This window comes from Vipera ursinii, assembly GCF_947247035.1.
Source record: "Vipera ursinii genome assembly, chromosome: 3".
NCBI classification, from domain to species: Eukaryota; Metazoa; Chordata; class Lepidosauria; order Squamata; family Viperidae; genus Vipera; species Vipera ursinii.
This window is the reverse complement of record NC_139516.1, coordinates 56,224,968-56,243,701: the sequence shown is the minus strand read 5'-3', so window position 1 is coordinate 56,243,701 and position 18,734 is coordinate 56,224,968. Positions and strand designations below refer to the sequence as shown.

Here is an 18,734-nt window from a genome sequence, read left to right as displayed (position 1 = left end):
TCATTTGTCTTCCTAATTTGAATCCTATAGTTTGGTGGCTAACTATATAGCCAACTAGCCAAATGTTATAGTCTTCAGTGATCATGTGTTGGACACTCTCATTATTTCATGCAGGATCACAAACGCCAAAAAATAAACTCTCTCTCTGTGTATGCATAAATGCATATACATACACATACACAAATATATATATTACAATTGTCTGATATTGAACAAGGATGCACTTCTTCCAGGAAGAATTTGACTTGCAAGAGCTTGATTGCTTTTAAGTGAAAAAAGTTCAAGTTTTAGGTTTTTAAAATGTTGAGCCTATGAGTACCATTTGGTGTCATTTTGGTTTAGAAGAATGTTGAGAAAATCTGGGGAAAATATATAAATAAAGATGTATTTTGGACTAGATTCTGGTGGCATAAAGCAAATGCTTAAGTACCATTTGGCTAATATTTTTTCTGTAAGGATGGCAGAGGATAATTATTTAATTAAATTCTGGATATCAATTTGACAATGAGTCAAGGGAGAAATTGGAGGCCTTTTATGAGTTAATTTTTCTCTTTCTCTGAATTAAATATTATAAGCCATTGTGCTATTTTTTTATGCTGCCTTTTAACCAGTAGCTTCTTTCTTCCAACAGTTGTACGAGCTCGAACTAGAAGTAATTATTCTTCTGATAGATGTAGTATACAACCTAATGGTAATGAAGTGACAGAAGAACCTCCACAGTCTCTCAGAATTGTGTCTGCTGCCATTCAAGGTAGAAGAATGTGTTCAGGTTTCCACCTTAATTCTGTCTCTTTAGTGAATAGTATTCAATCTGGCAGAGAGCCTCTGTTACTGTCTTCTTTATGGAGCTGGTGAATTGATAACTGAGTATGTTAATTAAAGCTTAGCTTTTAAATTGGATTGATTTTACCAGTCAAAAATTTTAAAAAAATTCAGCTCTGCAATTTGGAGTATTACCTCACATATTCGAAATATACTCAGCTGACCAATTCTGTCTGTTAAATGTAGTAGTAGGTGGAGCTACTGGTCATGCTGTATAAAATATATAAATTTTAACCTATATATGTATACTTTATTATAAGTTAATATTATTAACTGATATTTTCCCTGAGGGCAATAAAATGGTGAACTTTTCAGTTATTCAGGCCATACTGAACATGTATAGATAGAATAGCAATTTTGAATATAGTTTGGTTTTTGTCAATAATAACACTGCTTTCTCTAGCTCGGAGGAAATCTAATATTGTAAAGGAAATGGAAAAAATGAAAAATAAAAGGGAAGAGAAAAAAGCCCAGTTTTCTGAAATAAGAAACAGGCGTGCACAGGTAAGAATATGTTGCTTAATTCTTCAATTAAATGTTCTATATGATGTTTCATTTAACAGCTGAATGCTGTCAGTGTCTCAGGTAACATAAAATATTTTTCCATTCATGCAAAATATTTTGTGTTTCATGAATATTTTCCATAAAAAATTAATTCTGCATTCGGTGAGTAATGTCCAACAATATAGTTCCACACACGAGGTACTTGCAACTGACAGGATGTTCCCTAGCTATAAGGACTACAACAACAAACATTCTGGAAAATTAATCTTCTGTATTGGAAGTAGTATTTACTTTACTTTTTACTTTTACTTTTATTAAATTTGTATACCGCCCTTCTCCCGAAGGACTCAGGGCGGTTAACAGGGCATATATAAATAACAATACAAAAATTAAAAAGGAATTAAAACAAGTGCCCAATTAAAAATTACAATAACAATAAAAGACCCATTAAAAAACCCTAATGTTCCCCATCAGGCCAGACTAGCTAGTTCAAATAAGTGGGTCTTCAGACCGCGCCGGAAGGAGCGAAGGTCCGATGCCATCCGGAGCTCAACCGGCAGTTGGTTCCATAGCGCCGGAGCGCCCACAGAGAAAGCCCTCCCCCTGGGGGCCACCAGTCGACATTCCCTGACCGGAGGCACCCTGAGGAGGCCCTCTCTGTGGGAACGCACAGGGCGGAGGGGAGTTGACGCCGGCAGCAGGTGGTCCTCGAGGTACCCCGGACCGATGCCATGTAAGGACTTGAAGATCATAACCAAAACCTTGAATCTCACCCGGAAGACAACTGGTAACCAATGTAGCTCACAGAGCAAAGGTGTAACATGGGAGTACCGGGAAACTCCCAAGACAACTCTTGTGGCCGCATTCTGTACCAGTTGGAGCCTCCGAGTGGTCTTCAAGGGAAGCCCCATGTAAAGAGCATTGCAGTAGTCCAGGCGAGAGGTCACGGGCGCATGAGTGACCGTACACAGGGCATCCCGGTCCAGATAGGGCCGCAACTGGCGCACCAGGCGAACCTGGGCGAAAGCCCCCCTAGTCACGGCTACTATATGGTCTTCCAAAGCCGTGAATCTAGGAGGACTCCCAAATTGCGAGCCCTATCCACGGGGGGTAAGGACTCACCCCCCATAAGAAGAGGTGGAATATTTTGAATGTCCCGGGATGCCGGAATGCACAGCCACTCAGTCTTGTCAGGGTTGAGCTGAAGTCTGTTCCTCCCCATCCAGGCCCGAACCGCCTCCAGGCAACGGGACATCACATCGAGGGCATCACTGGGGTGGTTTGGGGTCGAAATGAAAAGTTGGGTATCATCGGCATACTGATGGTACCCAACTCCAAAACCACGAATGATCTCACCCAGCGGTTTCATGTAGATGTTGAACAAGAGAGGCAAGAGGACCGACCCCTGAGGAACTCCACAAACGAGAGTCCTAGGGGTCGACCTCTGCCCCCCTGCCAACACGGACTGCGAGCGTCCCAGGAGATAGGAGGAGAACCACTGAAGAACTGTGCCTCCCACTCCCAATCCCCTGAGACGCCGCAGCAGGATACCATGGTCGATGGTATCGAAAGCCGCCGAGAGGTCTAATAAGACAAGGACAGAGGAATGTCCTCTGTCCTGAGCCCTCCAGAGATCATTCACCAGAGCGACCAATGCCGTCTCCGTGCTGTACCCGGGCCTGAAACCTGATTGGAACGGGTCTAGATAATCGCTTCATCCAGGACCAGGGGAAGCTGATGCGCCGCCACACTCTCAACAACCTTCTCAAGAAAGCGAAGGTTGGAGACCGGACGAAAGTTATTCAAAACAGCTGGGTCCAGAGCAGGCTTCTTGAGGAGAGGTCTCACCACCGCCTCCTTCAAGACGGCGGGGAAATTACCCTCACTCAAGGAAGCAGATATAACTGCCTGGAACCAGCCTCGTGTCCTCTCCCGAGCTGCAGGTGAAGTGTTGTCAGGTGAAGAATTCAGTTGAGTTCAATTCAGTTCAATTAAACTCACCACCCCACAGCATCAGAATCAGTGTGACACGGGAAATATAACATTCTACAGTACTTTGTGATATCTTTTTGGAACATTTGGGGGATCTTTTTGCACTGTACTGGCTATACTCCTGAAAAAAGATTTAAGCCTGATGTATATTGCAATAAGCGATCTGGGAATGCCGACTTCTTTAGATTAGCCATTTCCCAACCTTGACAGCTGCCAGATGAGTGGTCTTCATCTTCCAGAATTCTTCGCAATGGCTGTGCTGGTTGTGAAATTCTAGGAGCTGAAGTCCATATCTCTGGAAGTTGGGAAATTCTGATTCAGGCCAAGGTCTATAAAGTCCTGGCCTTCCAGACGGTGGTGCATTGTCATTCCAAGCATTGCTTATGATTACCCAAACTGTTAATGAGAACTATGCTTCAACAGCATCTGCTTTCCTATTTGTACAAGCAGATTAAATTATTACCTGATAAAGCTTCTATAAAGAAGACTACAGTCCAAGTAATACAACAGAAAACTTCTAGCTGGAATTTTTTGCTTAATTATTCACTTTTCTATATTCCCTCTATTTTCAAATTAGCATTTCATATAGTTAAGAGGGGAAAAAAATTGGATCCTTGGTTGTCATTAATCTAAGACCACCTATTTTATCTTACAGGAATTTGATAGTAGTTGTCCAAATTGGGATTTTGCACGAATGGTTAAAGAATATCGAAGTACTATTAATTGTCAATCATTATCAATGAATGATCCAGTAAGTAAAGATATGTAAACTATCTTAAATGTCTTCATTATTCATAAGGTGTACTTACAAATAATTAATTTAAAGAGGAAAAGATAGCAATTTAGATTTCACTAGATGTAGGAGATGATCAGGGTGAGCCTGAGTCAGGGGTCAAACATGTCATCAGTCCCTTTGTGCCGCCAAGAGATCTAAGTCCAGCCCACCTTGAATTCCTTTCTATTCATAACTCGTACTACCGTATTTTCCGGCGTATAAGATGACTTTTTAACCCATGAAAATCTTCTCAAAAGTTGGGGGGTCGTCTTATACGCCCAGTTGTCTTATACGCCGGAAAATAGTACATAAATCAATCGAGCATCCCCGTTCGTGCAAAGCAACTTCAAGCCTCCTTAGTCCAGTCCCCCCTCCAACATGACTCTCCCTTCCCACCCCCAAGAGCCTGTAAGCCCCTTCCCCTCCCCTTTGCAAATGCCAGACCCTGGGAGCGGCAGGAAGCCCCTCCCCCTCACCCAAGCGGCATCTGAGCATAAGCAGAGCGCGCCCTGCTACCCGCTATCTCTCCAGGCAGTTGTCTTCTACCCCTGCAGGAGGACCCTGGGTAGAGGGGGTGGCCAGGCCCGACATTCCGGGCCCTGCCGGGCCCGACATTCAGCGGGGCCTCGAGACCATTCACCGGCGATCCGGCAGACGCCTGCATCCAGCCTCGCAACCAGCCGCAGAAGCCCACGCCCAGCTTTCCTTCCCCCCACCCGCACCCAGCTACCGGTTCCTGGGCCCCGGCCCCAGCCGCGGGCCAGCTCGCCAGCAACCAGGCCGACAGACTCCCGGCTACCAGATGCTGCGCTTTGGGAGACGCTCCCCGGCGGGTCGGGGAGGGAGCGCCCGCCCGCCGCCAGGCCATTCCAGGAACTTCCGGGGACGTCCGGTGGGTCTGGCGCCCCTCTCGCTCGCAGACCACACAGCGGCCCTTGCCAGCCGGCCTCGGCATGGCCGCCCCAAGCCCAGCTCTCCAGCGCGTCTTCCGAGCCCACCTGGCTGACTGCCTCCTGGGTGGGGCTTGGCTCCAGACGCGCAGCTGCTCCGTCTGCAAATGTGCTCTCAAATGGGTGGGTGGAAGGAAAAGCCCCTTTGGGCTTCAAAAGGGAGGCTTTGCACCATCTGCATCAGATGGGGCTGAATCGGGCTTGTGTCAGACACTTGGCAACTGGCATGTAAGTATTTTCCGGCGTATAAGACGAAAAATCTTGAAAATCTTCTCAAAAGTCGGGGGTCGTCTTATACGCCGAGTCGTCTTATACGCCGGAAAATACGGTAATTTCCCTTGACCATTAGTAGATCAGATTCTTGTAGAGAGCTTAAGCTTGTAATAAATCTTTATACTCATTTGAACTGCCTGAATCTCCTGGTTTCTTCGGCACTTAACGTTAGACTATTTTTAATTTTCCTTACAATATTTGCGAATCTGCTTTGTGCAGATAACTTATGTCAGTGAGAGCAACTGAAATATTTGTAATTTTGGATGCTTATGTGTTTGTAGGGGTAGGGCAGGGGTAGGCAACCTCGGCTTTTTTATGACTCATGGACCTCAACTCCCAGAATTCTGGGAGTTGAAGTCCATGAGTCATAAAAGAGCCGAGGTTGCCTACCCCTGGGGTAGGGGAAACTAACAATTGTTATATTCAGCATTCCGCAGATTTAAATTTCTGAAAAAGATTTTTGAGTATATATCATCTGATGCTATGATAATACATAGGGAGTTTTCTTAGATTTCATGATGTTTTGAAAGAACTAATTTTATTTTTAAGTTAAAATCTTCATTGCAACAACACTACTATTTTCAATCTCTATTCATAATAATAATAATGTTTTTTATCCTGCCTTTTTATATAAAACTCAAGGCAGAGAACATATCTTGCTTCTTATTTTTCCCCACAACCGCCTTGAGGCTCACATTTTGTGGTCATCCAGAGTTCTTAACAAAGTGTCTTTTCTTATGAGCTTTTTAATGCTTTTTTTTCTTAAAATGTGCATGGATTCTGGGGTGCCACTAGTCAAGATGATGGCCACAACTATACAGTCAAAACCCTGGCTCTTTTTGATGTGTGTCATAAAAAGGTGGTAGATATAGCTATGCCTGAATTATTAACTTTTTTGATATTCCCCTCCCTCACATGGACAACCCTGATGGATTAGTGAGAAAAGTTTTCTGAACATGTCCCTTAATGCAATCTGCAATTATATTTTTTAAGATAGAAGAGCACAGAATTTGTGTCTGTGTGAGAAAACGACCCTTAAATAAGCAAGGTAAGATACTCAATACTTTTCACATTTTTACATATTCATATTTCAATTCACTATTGTTCCTCTTAATGGGTTCTTTGTGTCTTCAGATATTATCCGTTGACAGCTAGTGTACTGTTAACTGAGTTAAAGTATCATTTTAAAGCAATGTCAAACAAAAACAGGAAACCAGGGAAGAATACATTACACTACTACTAGACCTCTTGAACAAACCTCCTTGGGGCCACAGTGGAGAGGAGTTATAATTTATCACATCTAATTTTAATTATCCTATGACTTTTCAACTAAAGCAAATGTCATTATTTAAATTGTTTTCTTACACTTCCCATAGCAATCACGAATTGTGTACTAAGGCTATTGATCTTCTGCAACAGTAATCATCCAAACTATTGTCTTCCTAGCATATTAAAATGTTTGTGGGATTAACAAAGTCCTATTCATGGAATATTTTTTTTCCTACCTTTTTCCTTGCAAACAGAACTTGGAAAGAAGGAATGTGATATAATCACTGTTGTTAGCAAGAACAGCATCCTGGTGCATGAACCAAAGATGAAGGTGGATCTGACAAAATATCTTGAAAACCAATCTTTTCGATTTGACTTCTCGTTTGATGAAAAAGCTACCAATGAGATGGTTTACTGGTAATGCATTTTTTCCCCTGGCAGAACAGTGACACTTTGCAAGGTTAACGATAGATACTGAGGAATGTATCATACATGATGGTTTCTGAGTGCTATGCTGCCAAGAGACTTTGTGGAATAAGACTTTTGCTCTTTGTATTTGCTGTTATACATGTACCGTATATACTTGAGTATAAGCCGACTCGAGTATAAGCCGAGACCCCCAATTTCACCCCCCAAAACTGGGAAAAGTTGTTGACTCGAGTATAAGCCGATCCGCCATTCTGCAAGCCTCTGCCGCCGGCAGAGGCTCGATCCGCCATTTTGCAAGCCTGAATACACAGGAATACCCTGTGTGGCCGCGGCTCTCGGGGAAGCCCTGGCTGTCCACTTCCTCGCTCCACGCTGCCATTCGGGGCCCGCGCGTTCCCCAGGCAAATCGCAGCGCCCAGCAGGCGAGGAAACACGCCCACTCCAGTCGCCCCCCCTTCCCTCAGGAGACGCGAAGCAAGTGACCGCCCGGAGCTTACCGAGGACTTGCGCGCGGCCGAGGCTTCGGTGCTTCCAGGATCGCGCGCACCTCTCCCAAACCGCCGCTGTCCGGAGACCTGCCGAAGTTTGGGGAGGTTTGGGGAGGTGCGCGCGCCCCTCCCCAAACCTCCCCAAACGTCGGCAGGTCTCCGTTCCTCCGCGCAGACCTGCCGACGTTTGGGGAGGTTTGGGCGCCTCCCCAAACCTCCCCAGGTCTCCGTTCCTCCTGCCGACGTTTGGGGAGGTTTGGGCGCCTCCCCAAACCTCCCCAGGTCTCCGTTCCTCCGCGCAGACCTGCCGACAGTTGGGGAGGTTTGGGCGCCTCCCCAAACCTCCCCAGGTCTCCGTTCCTCCTGCCGACGTTTGGGGAGGTTTGGGCACCTCCCCAAACCTCCCCAGGTCTCCGTTCCTCCGCGCAGACCTGCCGACGTTTGGGGAGGTTTGGGCACCTCCCCAAACCTCCCCAAATGTCGGCAGGTCTCCGTTCCTCCTGCCGACGTTTGGGGAGGTTTGGGCACCTCCCCAAACCTCCCCAGGTCTCCGTTCCTCCGCGCAGACCTGCCGACGTTTGGGGAGGTTTGGGCACCTCCCCAAACCTCCCCAGGTCTCCGTTCCTCCTGCCGACGTTTGGGGAGGTTTGGGCACCTCCCCAAACCTCCCCAGGTCTCCGTTCCTCCGCGCAGACCTGCCGACGTTTGGGGAGGTTTGGGCGCCTCCCCAAACCTCCCCAAACGTCGGCAGGTCTCCGTTCCTCCTGCCGACGTTTGGGGAGGTTTGGGCACCTCCCCAAACCTCCCCAGGTCTCCGTTCCTCCGCGCAGACCTGCCGACGTTTGGGGAGGTTTGGGCGTCTCCCCAAACCTCCCCAGGTCTCCGTTCCTCCTGCCGACGTTTGGGGAGGTTTGGGCACCTCCCCAAACCTCCCCAAACATCGGCAGGTCTGCGCGGAGGAACGGAGACCTGGGGAGGTTTGGGGAGGTGCCCAAACCTCCCCAAACGTCGGCAGGAGGAACGGAGACCTGCCGAGGTTTGGGGAGGCGCCCAAACCTCCCCAAACGTCGGCAGGTCTGCGCGGAGGAACGGAGACCTGGGGAGGTTTGGGGAGGTGCCCAAACCTCCCCAAATGTCGGCAGGAGGAACGGAGACCTGGGGAGGTTTGGGGAGGCGCCCAAACCTCCCCAAACGTCGGCAGGTCTGCGCGGAGGAACGGAGACCTGGGGAGGTTTGGGGAGGCGCCCAAACCTCCCCAAACGTCGGCAGGAGGAACGGAGACATGCCGACGTTTGGGGAGGTTTGGGGAGGCGCCCAAACCTCCCCAAACGTCGGCAGGTCTCCGTTCCTCCATGCCCTGCCTGCCTGCTTCTTTCCGCTGCGGAAAGAAGCAGGCAGGCAGGGCGCGGAGGAACGGAGACCTGCTGACGTTTGGGGAGGATTGGGGAGGTGCGCGCGCACCTCCCCAAACCTCCCCAAACTTCGGCAGGTCTCGGACGGCGGTGGCTTGGGAGAGGTGCGCGCGATCCCGGAAGCACCAAAGCCTCGGCCGCGCACAAGCCCTCGGTAAGTTTTTTTGTTGACTGGAGTATAAGCCGAAGTGGAATTTTTCAGCCCAAAAAGTGGGCTGAAAAATTTGGCTTATACTCAAGTATATACGGTATCTTTTTAAAAAAAATTTAAACACCTTTCTTATCCCTATACGTGGCATGTGTCTTCCTTAATCTCAGGTCTTCTACCAGAGGCCTGGGAATTTGAGAGTTCTGCGCAGTATCTTAGCTGTTCCTAGCATTGCACTCTTTGGAGAGAGAGCTGTGATGTTGTTCCAGGGATCTGTTGAGACACTCCCCCCAACTTAGGAGTCACAGCCCTGAGTGCTTCTACCACTAGGAGCACTTTATTTATTTATTTTTTATTTTAATCCCATTTATATCCCGCCCTTCTCCGAAGACTCAGGGCGGCTTACAATTTAAGCACAAATCAACGTGCTTAGCAATAGCCTTCATTCTATGTATATGCCTGCTTATTAGGGCTTTAACTTTAACCTTTACTTTCCACGTTCTCTCTAGTTCTTCCATAAGGCCCTTCTCCACAACCTGCTCCAGTTTCTCATACTCCTTCCTTACATTGCTGCCCTTTGGCACTGCTGTAATCTATCACCACTGCTGTCTTCTGGTTTTTGCCTTCTACCATGATGACTGGTTGATTGGCCAGTACCTACCTGCCTATCTGGATCTAGAAATCCCACTGGATCTTAGCCCTGTGATTCTCCACAACCTTCTGTGGAATCTCCAGTCTGGACCTAGGAAGTCTAGCCCATGTACTGTGCAGATGTTCCTGCACGCAATGCCAGCTATTTGGTTGTGCCGTTCAATGTATGCTGTTCCTGCGTGCATCATACATCTTTATTTATTTATTTATTTATTTATTTATTTATTTATTTATTTATTTATTTAATTTATATACCGCCCTTCTTCCTAGGGACTCAGGGCGGTGAACAGGGCAATACATAAAAAACTTGCACTATGTACTGCAGTATCTGAGATCTCTCTGTAGCCTTCACCTTGGATCCTAGTTAGTGTGGTAGACTCCTGCTTTTATGGATCTGGTGCTTCGTGTTTGTTCTTGTACTGCCTCAATGCTGTCTTTTAGTGCAGCCCTTTCCAGCCACTGGTAGGATTCATCTGTCTGTTGATGGTACATCAGATGCAAGATCTTGTCTTGCTATGGCACCTCTTCTGCTTGATCTTCCTCCCATTTCTATTGTTGACTCAGGAATTCTCTGTTTTTCCATTACTATTCAGTTTTTGCTATGGGTGGCTCAGCTTTCCAGTTGGGAGTACATTTTGGATGGTTCTTTGAAGAAAGAGGACATTTATCTGCTTGTCCTCTACTTCTCTAGTATATCTGTAGCCAGTGCTGTGAGCCTTTGTTTAGCAGTTTCTAGGGCCTCAGATGGAGTCAGTCCCTTGAACTTTTTCAGTAGCTGAGTCTTATCCTTAATCTTATGTCCTTTCGTAATTCTATCTGCTGACTATCCTCTCTCTTAAATTGCCTTAATCTTAGCCTCTAATATTTTTTGGTGGGTGGAGGGAGTATGTACTGCTGTTATTTTTGATTGTGTATCCTAGCATCTCCAGAATAACAGCGGCTGTAGTGCACATCAGTTTATTGGTTTGAATTATGGTGGTAGTGGGGATTATTGTGAGGGCTCCTTTGGCATCTTTACCTGATTGGCCAACTATCTTGTTCCTATGTAGATTTAATCTGGAAATTGTTATATAAATTGTTATATATATAATTTATAATTATAAACCTGCCAGAGTCACTGACTGAGATGGGCAACTATAGAAATCAAACAAACAAATAAACAAACATTCTAGCATACTGTCCAATGGTCGTAAATTCATGTCACTTGTAAAATGTCCAAATTTTGATACGTGACCTTGGGGTTGCTACAATGGTCATGTGAAAAATGGTCATAAGTCCCTTTTTTCAGTGCTTTGGGGCTACTTGTATATATACATATTTATTATGTGGGCTTTGCTAACATGAGCTTTGCGCTGGTAAACAGAAATGTTGCCTGTACGCTCACATACATGACAGAGGCCAGATTAAGCCTTTGAAGTACCTGCAACTTTTGCAGCATACAGCTACTTTAATGCTTTGAAGAGGGGTGTTTCACCTGTGTTAATGTGTTTTGTAAAGTTTTGTAAACGTTTTAAATATTTGCACAGCTGCATTTTTGCAGTAATTCTACATTCTGGAATTATAGAATGAAACATTCCAATAAAATACAACTAATATATTTCAAGAAGCCATAGTTCCAGAATCATGATTTGACATAGAGAGCTGTTATAGACGGGGGTTTTTTTGGAAGTGATAGAAATTAATCTCCCATGTATCCATGGGCAATCAAGGTTTCTTGAATTCCCCCTTTTTTGCTCACTGGAGGATAGTGAAAATTATCCATACTTAGTGGAGGATATTCGTTAGAAGGTAATTCTGCTCTTCATTGTCCTATTTCCTTTCTTTGTGTATAACAATAGCATTTGAGTTTTTTACTAAAACAACTTGTGATCCTGAAAATGTCTAGAATTTTGATCTGTGTCAATATTTTATTGACCACAGATGTAATTGCTGCAGATAATATTTTACAGATTGCTTTTTATAGTTTCATTCATTGATGTTTTCTATTTGTTCTTATGCTTGGTCAGGTTTACTGCTAGGCCACTTGTGCACACTGTTTTTGAAGGAGGGAAGGCTACGTGTTTTGCCTATGGCCAAACTGGTAGTGGAAAAACTCATGTGAGTGTTGGCTTCTGTTATATTTTTAATTTCCATTTCCCTGAATTAGGTAATAACTTGAATAAAGCAGAAATAGTCTGAATTGCTTCTAAATGATTAACTGAAAAATTCTTGGCTTAAAAGCATGCTACTTTTACAGAGTTTATAAGAATGCAAACCTGATGAAATTGGTTATTATGTTGGATAGTATCAGCAGTAATTAAAATCTAATCTGCTTGCAAATAATCAAAGTGGTAGATAATGAGATTCCTGTTTAACTGTTAAGATCTTGTCTTCTAATATATGTTCCTTTTTTAGACTATGGGAGGAGACTTCTCTGGGAAAGTACAGAAGGCTTCAAAAGGAATATACGCTTTTGCATGTAAGTACTATCACAATTTGAATATTTTAAAAATTAAATCAATAACTTTGGACAGCCTGCTACCCTCCTCAATATTGGACACAGTGCCCAAAATTCCTATAAATGTTACTGCCATATTAATTTCTAATATGAAGGAGGGAGAGCTGTTAAAATATATGGGGAAATACCATCTCAACTGAATGCAATTAAATTTTAACTTAAAAAAAAGTTTAGGTTTGTCTTGGCTCATACTATGTTTTTGAGTATGGTCTCATGATAAAGTGTTCAAAGACCAAGCATGGCTTATATGCTCTCTGCTGCAAGAACATTAGAGTATTTTATTTATTTATTTATTTTAATTCCATTTATATCCTGCCCTTCTCCGAAGACTCAGGGCGGCTTACAAGCTTAGCAGTAGCCTTCATTCTATGTATATGCCTGCTTATTAGGGCTTTCACACACACCCCAAAGCGGCATTATTACAAAGTCAGCTTATTGCCCCCAACAATCTGGGTCCTCATTTTACCTACCTCAGAAGGATGGAAGGCTGAGTCAACCTTGAGCCTGGTGGGATGTGAACCTGCACTAATTGCAGGCAGCTGGTGTTACTTAAGGAGGCATTAGCCCACTGCTCCACCAAGGCTTGTAGGATGCAAGAAGCCCATGCTAACCTTTCCCCAAGTTACTAGTTAAATATTGTGTGATTGCTAACACCCCTATAGTTTCCAATATAGTTGCTGAAAGAAGCAACTGTGAAAGAACTCGCATGAGCTGAAAGTGCATAAGCTTGATACAGTCTTGTTTTGGCATTTTCTTTCTCTTACTAGCACAGGATGTATTCCTCCTTCAGAATCAGCCACGGTATAGGGCCCAAGGCCTAGACATATATGTGACCTTCTTTGAGATCTATAATGGAAAGGTGAGGCCATGTATATTTGTGTGTTATTCGTGAGTGCAAAAATTATATATATATATATAAAGTCTTTTGTATAAAATGTATTGCTGTTAGGGAGTTGACGGGATTGATACTTCTCTTGGCTTGGATAAATGGCAAACTCATTTGGCACTGCTGCATTTCTTGCATGCTCTTTGGTCCTTCTTTATTAGCCAATGAAACGTGGATTGGTAGATACAGCTTTATCACAGTGTTGTTAACATAGTGATAAGCAGAGACCTTTCAAAACATCTGAATATAGTTTTGTCAAACTATTAACTGGATATGAAGATCCGTGCTCATGCTGGATATTTGAATAACGTTATTATGCAAGGAAGGAATCATTACTATAAGAAAAGAATTAAGACAGCTATTGGGTTTAATAATATTGTTCGAGCTGTATATTGCAAATTTTTTTTTTCAGTTGCAGCCCAAAGCTCAGAAGAGACTTGGGCTCTTAAGTGTTTCAGTTTGTACATTTTAGTGTCTTCGTTTTAATACGTTTCTTTTTTCTTATTTCAGTTATTTGATCTTTTAAACAAAAAAGCAAAGCTGCGGGTGCTAGAGGATGGCAAACAACAGGTCCAAGTTGTTGGCCTACAAGAAATGCGTGTAAATTGTGCTGAGGATGTTATCCGAATGATTGAAATAGGAAGTGCCTGCAGGTAAGTTGTTGGTTTTTTTTTTTGGCCACGTTTTAGCTTAGCCCGTTTCCTGTTCTCTTAACGTGTCCAGGTCTATTGGGGAGAAGGGACTATTACGTAAGAGCCACGGTGGCACAGTGGTAAGAAAGCAATATTACAGGCTAATGCTGCTGATTGCCAGGAGTTTGATCCTCACCGGCTCAAAGTTGACTCAGCCTTCCATCCTTCCGAGGTCGGTAAAATGAGGACCCAGATTGTTGGGGGCTATATGCTGACTCTGTAAAGCGTTTAGAGAGGCCTGTAAAGCACTATGTAGCAGTATATAAAAGTATATAAGTGCTGTTGCTATTGTAGAGACTGGGTTTGGCTTAACTCTTAGGATCTAAGTGCTAAGATATCCTATAGCATAGGCACATGATTACAGAATGAAAAGAAACTTTGTTCCAAGGAAACAATCTGCATCAAATTCTATACAAAACATGTTTGTTCTTTTTATATATTTTTTAAAATCCAACAATATTTTGGTTATTAGAAAAAATAATTCTGAAAGAAAGATGAAAAGAATTAGAGGGAGATTAAGGGAGATAATCAAGAGAAGGCATTTTATCATTTAAGTTACACAAGTGTCACTTTGAATAGCAAAGTGTCTTTTTGCGGTCATTACAAAGATTAGTGACCATGATATGCTAACATTTTAATACTTAAATTTGGAACTGGGAACACTAATGGAAATATGATGTTAGATAAGATGGGCCCAAGTTATGGGAAGAAAGATAAAGCATGGAGGGCACAGTGCATATTTTTTATCAGAGAATACAAGGGAAGTTGAGAAAGAAGCTATACTTTAGTGAATTATCTTAGAACAGTGATGGAGGCAAGCCATTGTGGCTTTCTGTCCCTTTTGAGTTCAAAGTAAGGAGAATGGGTATTTTCTTAATGCCTAGTAGATGATTTGAATGCCTACTAGGCACAGAAGTAGAGGACTGTGCATCTCTTCCTTTGGCCAGTTAGGACCTTCCCACGTTAAAAGTGAAAATTGAAAGGCAATTAAATTCTGTATCCCTTGTTCCCTGCCTCTCTGACTGCTGTTTGGCCACTGCATCTGGTTGGCTATACCACAGCATAGTGATGTTGACAATAAATTTTTTGGTTGGTAAGACTAACCAAAATATACTGTCTTCTACTGATGCATCATGTAATTAGTAATTCTATTATCATTATAGGACATCTGGACATACATTTGCCAATTCCAGTTCCTCTCGATCGCATGCTTGCTTTCAAATTATTCTGCGCAGAAAAGGAAAGCTTCATGGCAAGTTCTCCTTGGTGGATTTAGCTGGCAATGAGAGAGGTGCTGATACATCTAGTGCTGATCGTCAGACACGGATGGAAGCAGCAGAAATAAACAAAAGCTTGCTGGCCCTAAAGGTACAGACTAGAACATAATAGCATTGTTAGTGTATCATTGGCCTCAATCAAGAGGAAAAGTCCTATTGCCCTGTTGCCCAGATAATGTTGGGCCTTCAATCTTTCTTTGCTACTGATTGTTTATGGCTCTGAACACATGGGGAAATTATTATCCTTGCTCCTTTTCCTACCTTTTAGGAATGTATTCGTGCTTTAGGTCAAAATAAACAACATACACCTTTTCGGGAAAGTAAACTTACTCAGGTGCTGAGGGATTCTTTCATTGGAACAAATTCCAGAACCTGCATGGTAAGCCTTTCTGTCCAATTCATACCACAGGTTGTTTTTGTGGGGAATATGGGAGGAGGAATGAGTACTAGGTATGTTCCCTTCGCCATTTTGAGTTACTTATGAAAATAATAAAGGCGAGATAATTTTTTTTAAAAAAACTTGGGTAGGAGGTCTTATGATCTTAACACAAGGTCTTATGATCTTAACTAATCTACACTTTTGGAAAAAGATTTTTAAATGAGGTTGGTCGGTGCATATTTGATTGGAAAAGTTATGAGTTTGTGGGACCCTAAATTCTGAGTAATTATTGTGGAAAAAAAATCTACAAAAGTTTAAATGCTTCATTATAAATAAGGACAAGATAGCAGAGGTGTCAGTTCAAGCAGGTAGATTAGCAGAAGGTGAGAGCTGAGTGCAAGCTGGTAAAAAATTTGTTTCCTTTTAGATTGCAATGATTGCTCCAGGCATGAGTTCCTGTGAATATACTCTAAATACCTTGCGATATGCTGATAGGTGAGTGATATCTGAACTTGCAAATATTACCATTTCTTGGGGACAAAACGGGAAAAGAGATTTATGGTTGTTGTTGTTTTAAGATTGCCATTTCTAAATTGGTTCAGGTAGGAGAACCTCATTAGAAATGGCAAATTTTGCCCAGAATTTCCGATACAAAGAAATTGGTGGGGTTTTTTTTCCCTTGCTCAAAAAACAGTCTTATCAAAATGTCAAAAAACCCTTCAATTTAGACATGTCTCAGTAACAACTTAATCTCAGGAAGTATTTGCTGTATCAGCAGCAGCAGAAGAAAAACTGATTATCAGGACCGTTTGTAGTCAAATTTACAAGGGAAGGAAAGCCTAATACAGTTACTCCCTGCATCAGATAGAAGTTTTCCATTCTGCTCAGTCCGTGTTGCCCTGCTTGAAGAAATGAGTGCAGGATGTTTGTTCATATGAAACAAAAGTTGAAGTACTATTCCTGTGCTGCTTTATCTGTGTTATGTATCACGCTGTCTTGAGTTCTTTATTTCAACAGCTGGACTTGTATTGAAATCCCTCTGCTCTCTTTCCAGAGTGAAGGAACTTCCCAGCAATGGAACAGCTGGTGAGGCACAAAACTGTATGGAAACTGAGAGTGAAGAGTTTGAGATTAGCAGAGAAGAATCAGACCATATTCTTGAAGTATGTATATGCCTAGTTTAAGACCAATTTATTTAGCGAAACAGGTGCAATTGTGCTAATATTTTTCCTTTTGAATAGCAGCTTTCTGAAGATGAGCTGTCTCCTCATCTGTCCAGTTTTCGTGACGCTCTCACCCGGATTAGTGAACTTGAAGAGAAAGCAATAGAAGAACTGAAGGAAGTCAAGGAGGTATATTTGAATATTCAGATCCTGTTTTCTAAAGTGACTAATATTGTTGAGGTATTATGCTATAGATAATAATATTATGCTTATGTCTGTAGAATGATGCTTATTAACCAAAAAACCCCCAAACCCTTCACATATTCTTGCTAATTTGGCAGATATTTTCATTGATTTTTGTCAATTCAGTAAATTTGTTTTATCTCACAAAGCCATCCCAATTTTCTTATATATTCTGTATTCAGAAAATGAATGACTGTAACTATCTCCTGGACATTGCGGAGCAGCCAGAATATGACCTAGAGGCCTTTGTGTACCAAACCCAATGCTTCATAAATGAAGGATCCAAAAGCTTCCTCAATCTGAAAGGTACAAAGGCTGCATTTGTATTCATCTTGAATTATTGATTAAGCTTTATTATTACATTTTGCAAAATTCCATTCTAAGCTCTAATTTATTGTTGTTTAGTCATTAAGTCATGACCGATTATTCGGGACCCCATGGACCACAACATGCCAGCCCCCCCCCCATTGTCTCCCAGAGTCCACCCAAACCCATGACCACTGAGTCAATGACGCTATGTCATCCACTGCTGTTCCCTTCTCCTTTTGCCTTCTACTTATAGTTACAGTGCTAGGATGTAAACTAATGAAAGAAACCAGCACCTGTGACTGTCATTCTAGCACAGAGGTGCTCCCTATTTCAGATGTATAGGGAAAACCAACATTTTCATTTCCATTTGTCCTAGTCCAGTTAATGTTTCTATTTAATGAAGCTTCATGTGGGGCTCATGCGGGGTTATTTCCTTCCAATATAGAAAGGAAAAAAACTTTCTCTGAATTCTCTGGACTTCACTCACTCTGACTTGCCTTTTTTCTTCTTTTCCACTTTCCGCAGAGACTCTAGATGAACTAACGCTAGCCATGCAAATGGAAGAACAAGCCAGCAAGCACCTGAATCAACGTCACCTTCAATAACTGCCCATCTGTTAAATGAACCTTTGCCCCTCACTGTTTGTCTGTCACTTCTTTGGTTGGCAATTAATGCATTTTAAAAGCAAACAGATAATCCAGCCTATCTGCTTTTGAGTGGGTCTTTTAAACCTGATGCAGGAAAGGGACAGCTCTCGGCGTGAAATTTCAGGGACTTTCCCCCCCTCTCTTTTACAGTACTGAAAGCTGCATAGGAGAGACTTGTTAGTGTTACATGTTAAGCATGTGCATATGTCTAGTGTATATAGAATCTTTGACTAAATATTTTTATCTGTTACCACTGAGCACAAACCAGTGAATCTTAAACTGGGTTTGTTGTTCTTAAGATAGAAAAAGCGAGTGAAGCTGTTTAAATAAATTTTCCTGAATTCATTAACTTCTGCCTTGCAAAAGCACTATGACATTTTCTGTAGGTCTCTAGTTTGTTCTGACCTTTTCACTGTGAGTGAAGAATCCAATTGGATGAGTATTCATGGTAGGAGCTGTGCTACTGGATGACACATTTCTTGTTAAATAAGCAAATTTTGCTGTTCCTTTCAGATAGTTATTGTCCAATAATGATTGCCATAAGCACACATAAAGATAGGGTTATTGACTAAATTTTTTAAAAAAGCAGTCAACAGCTATAATTAAGCTCAGAACTGAAGGATTCACAAGATAGTAAAAATGTAATTTTACAATCTTGGGGATTGGAAACAACTGAGATAAAGTTAAGATACAGTGCTCTGAACATTGTAATGGATAGATCACTTAGCATGAATATCAACCTTTGCTCTAAATATAAATTTCTGGAAATGAATAGCCCTGAGTATGTGTAGTTACACCTAAAATCAAAGGTTTTAAGATAGAAACCTTTATTAAACAATATTTTTATTTTCTAAAAACCTTGTTTGCTACTGAATAATAAATAAATAATTATATATTTAATAATTAATGCTATTAGAAAAGATGAGTC

The 18,734-nt window shown here is 42.5% G+C and overlaps 1 protein-coding gene across 1 annotated transcript in view; it reads left to right on the top strand.

Annotated features, from left to right (window-relative positions):
* The window catches only part of KIF2C (kinesin family member 2C), a gene marked incomplete at its 5' end in the record, with an annotated part of 28,028 nt that extends 9,906 nt beyond the window's left edge, over positions 1-18,122 (top strand). Inside the window, 16 exons of the mRNA XM_083358452.1 lie at positions 632-751; positions 1,226-1,326; positions 3,974-4,073; positions 6,314-6,364; positions 6,840-7,002; positions 11,720-11,810; positions 12,108-12,171; positions 12,978-13,069; positions 13,607-13,749; positions 14,952-15,156; positions 15,334-15,444; positions 15,872-15,939; positions 16,499-16,607; positions 16,686-16,796; positions 17,033-17,156; positions 17,685-18,122. Of these exons, the coding sequence (XP_083214578.1) occupies positions 632-751; positions 1,226-1,326; positions 3,974-4,073; positions 6,314-6,364; positions 6,840-7,002; positions 11,720-11,810; positions 12,108-12,171; positions 12,978-13,069; positions 13,607-13,749; positions 14,952-15,156; positions 15,334-15,444; positions 15,872-15,939; positions 16,499-16,607; positions 16,686-16,796; positions 17,033-17,156; positions 17,685-17,764 (1,733 nt within the window). The 3' untranslated portion in view covers positions 17,765-18,122. The remainder of the gene's footprint in view (positions 1-631; positions 752-1,225; positions 1,327-3,973; positions 4,074-6,313; positions 6,365-6,839; positions 7,003-11,719; positions 11,811-12,107; positions 12,172-12,977; positions 13,070-13,606; positions 13,750-14,951; positions 15,157-15,333; positions 15,445-15,871; positions 15,940-16,498; positions 16,608-16,685; positions 16,797-17,032; positions 17,157-17,684) is intronic.
* Positions 18,123-18,734: the final 612 nt, after the last annotated feature.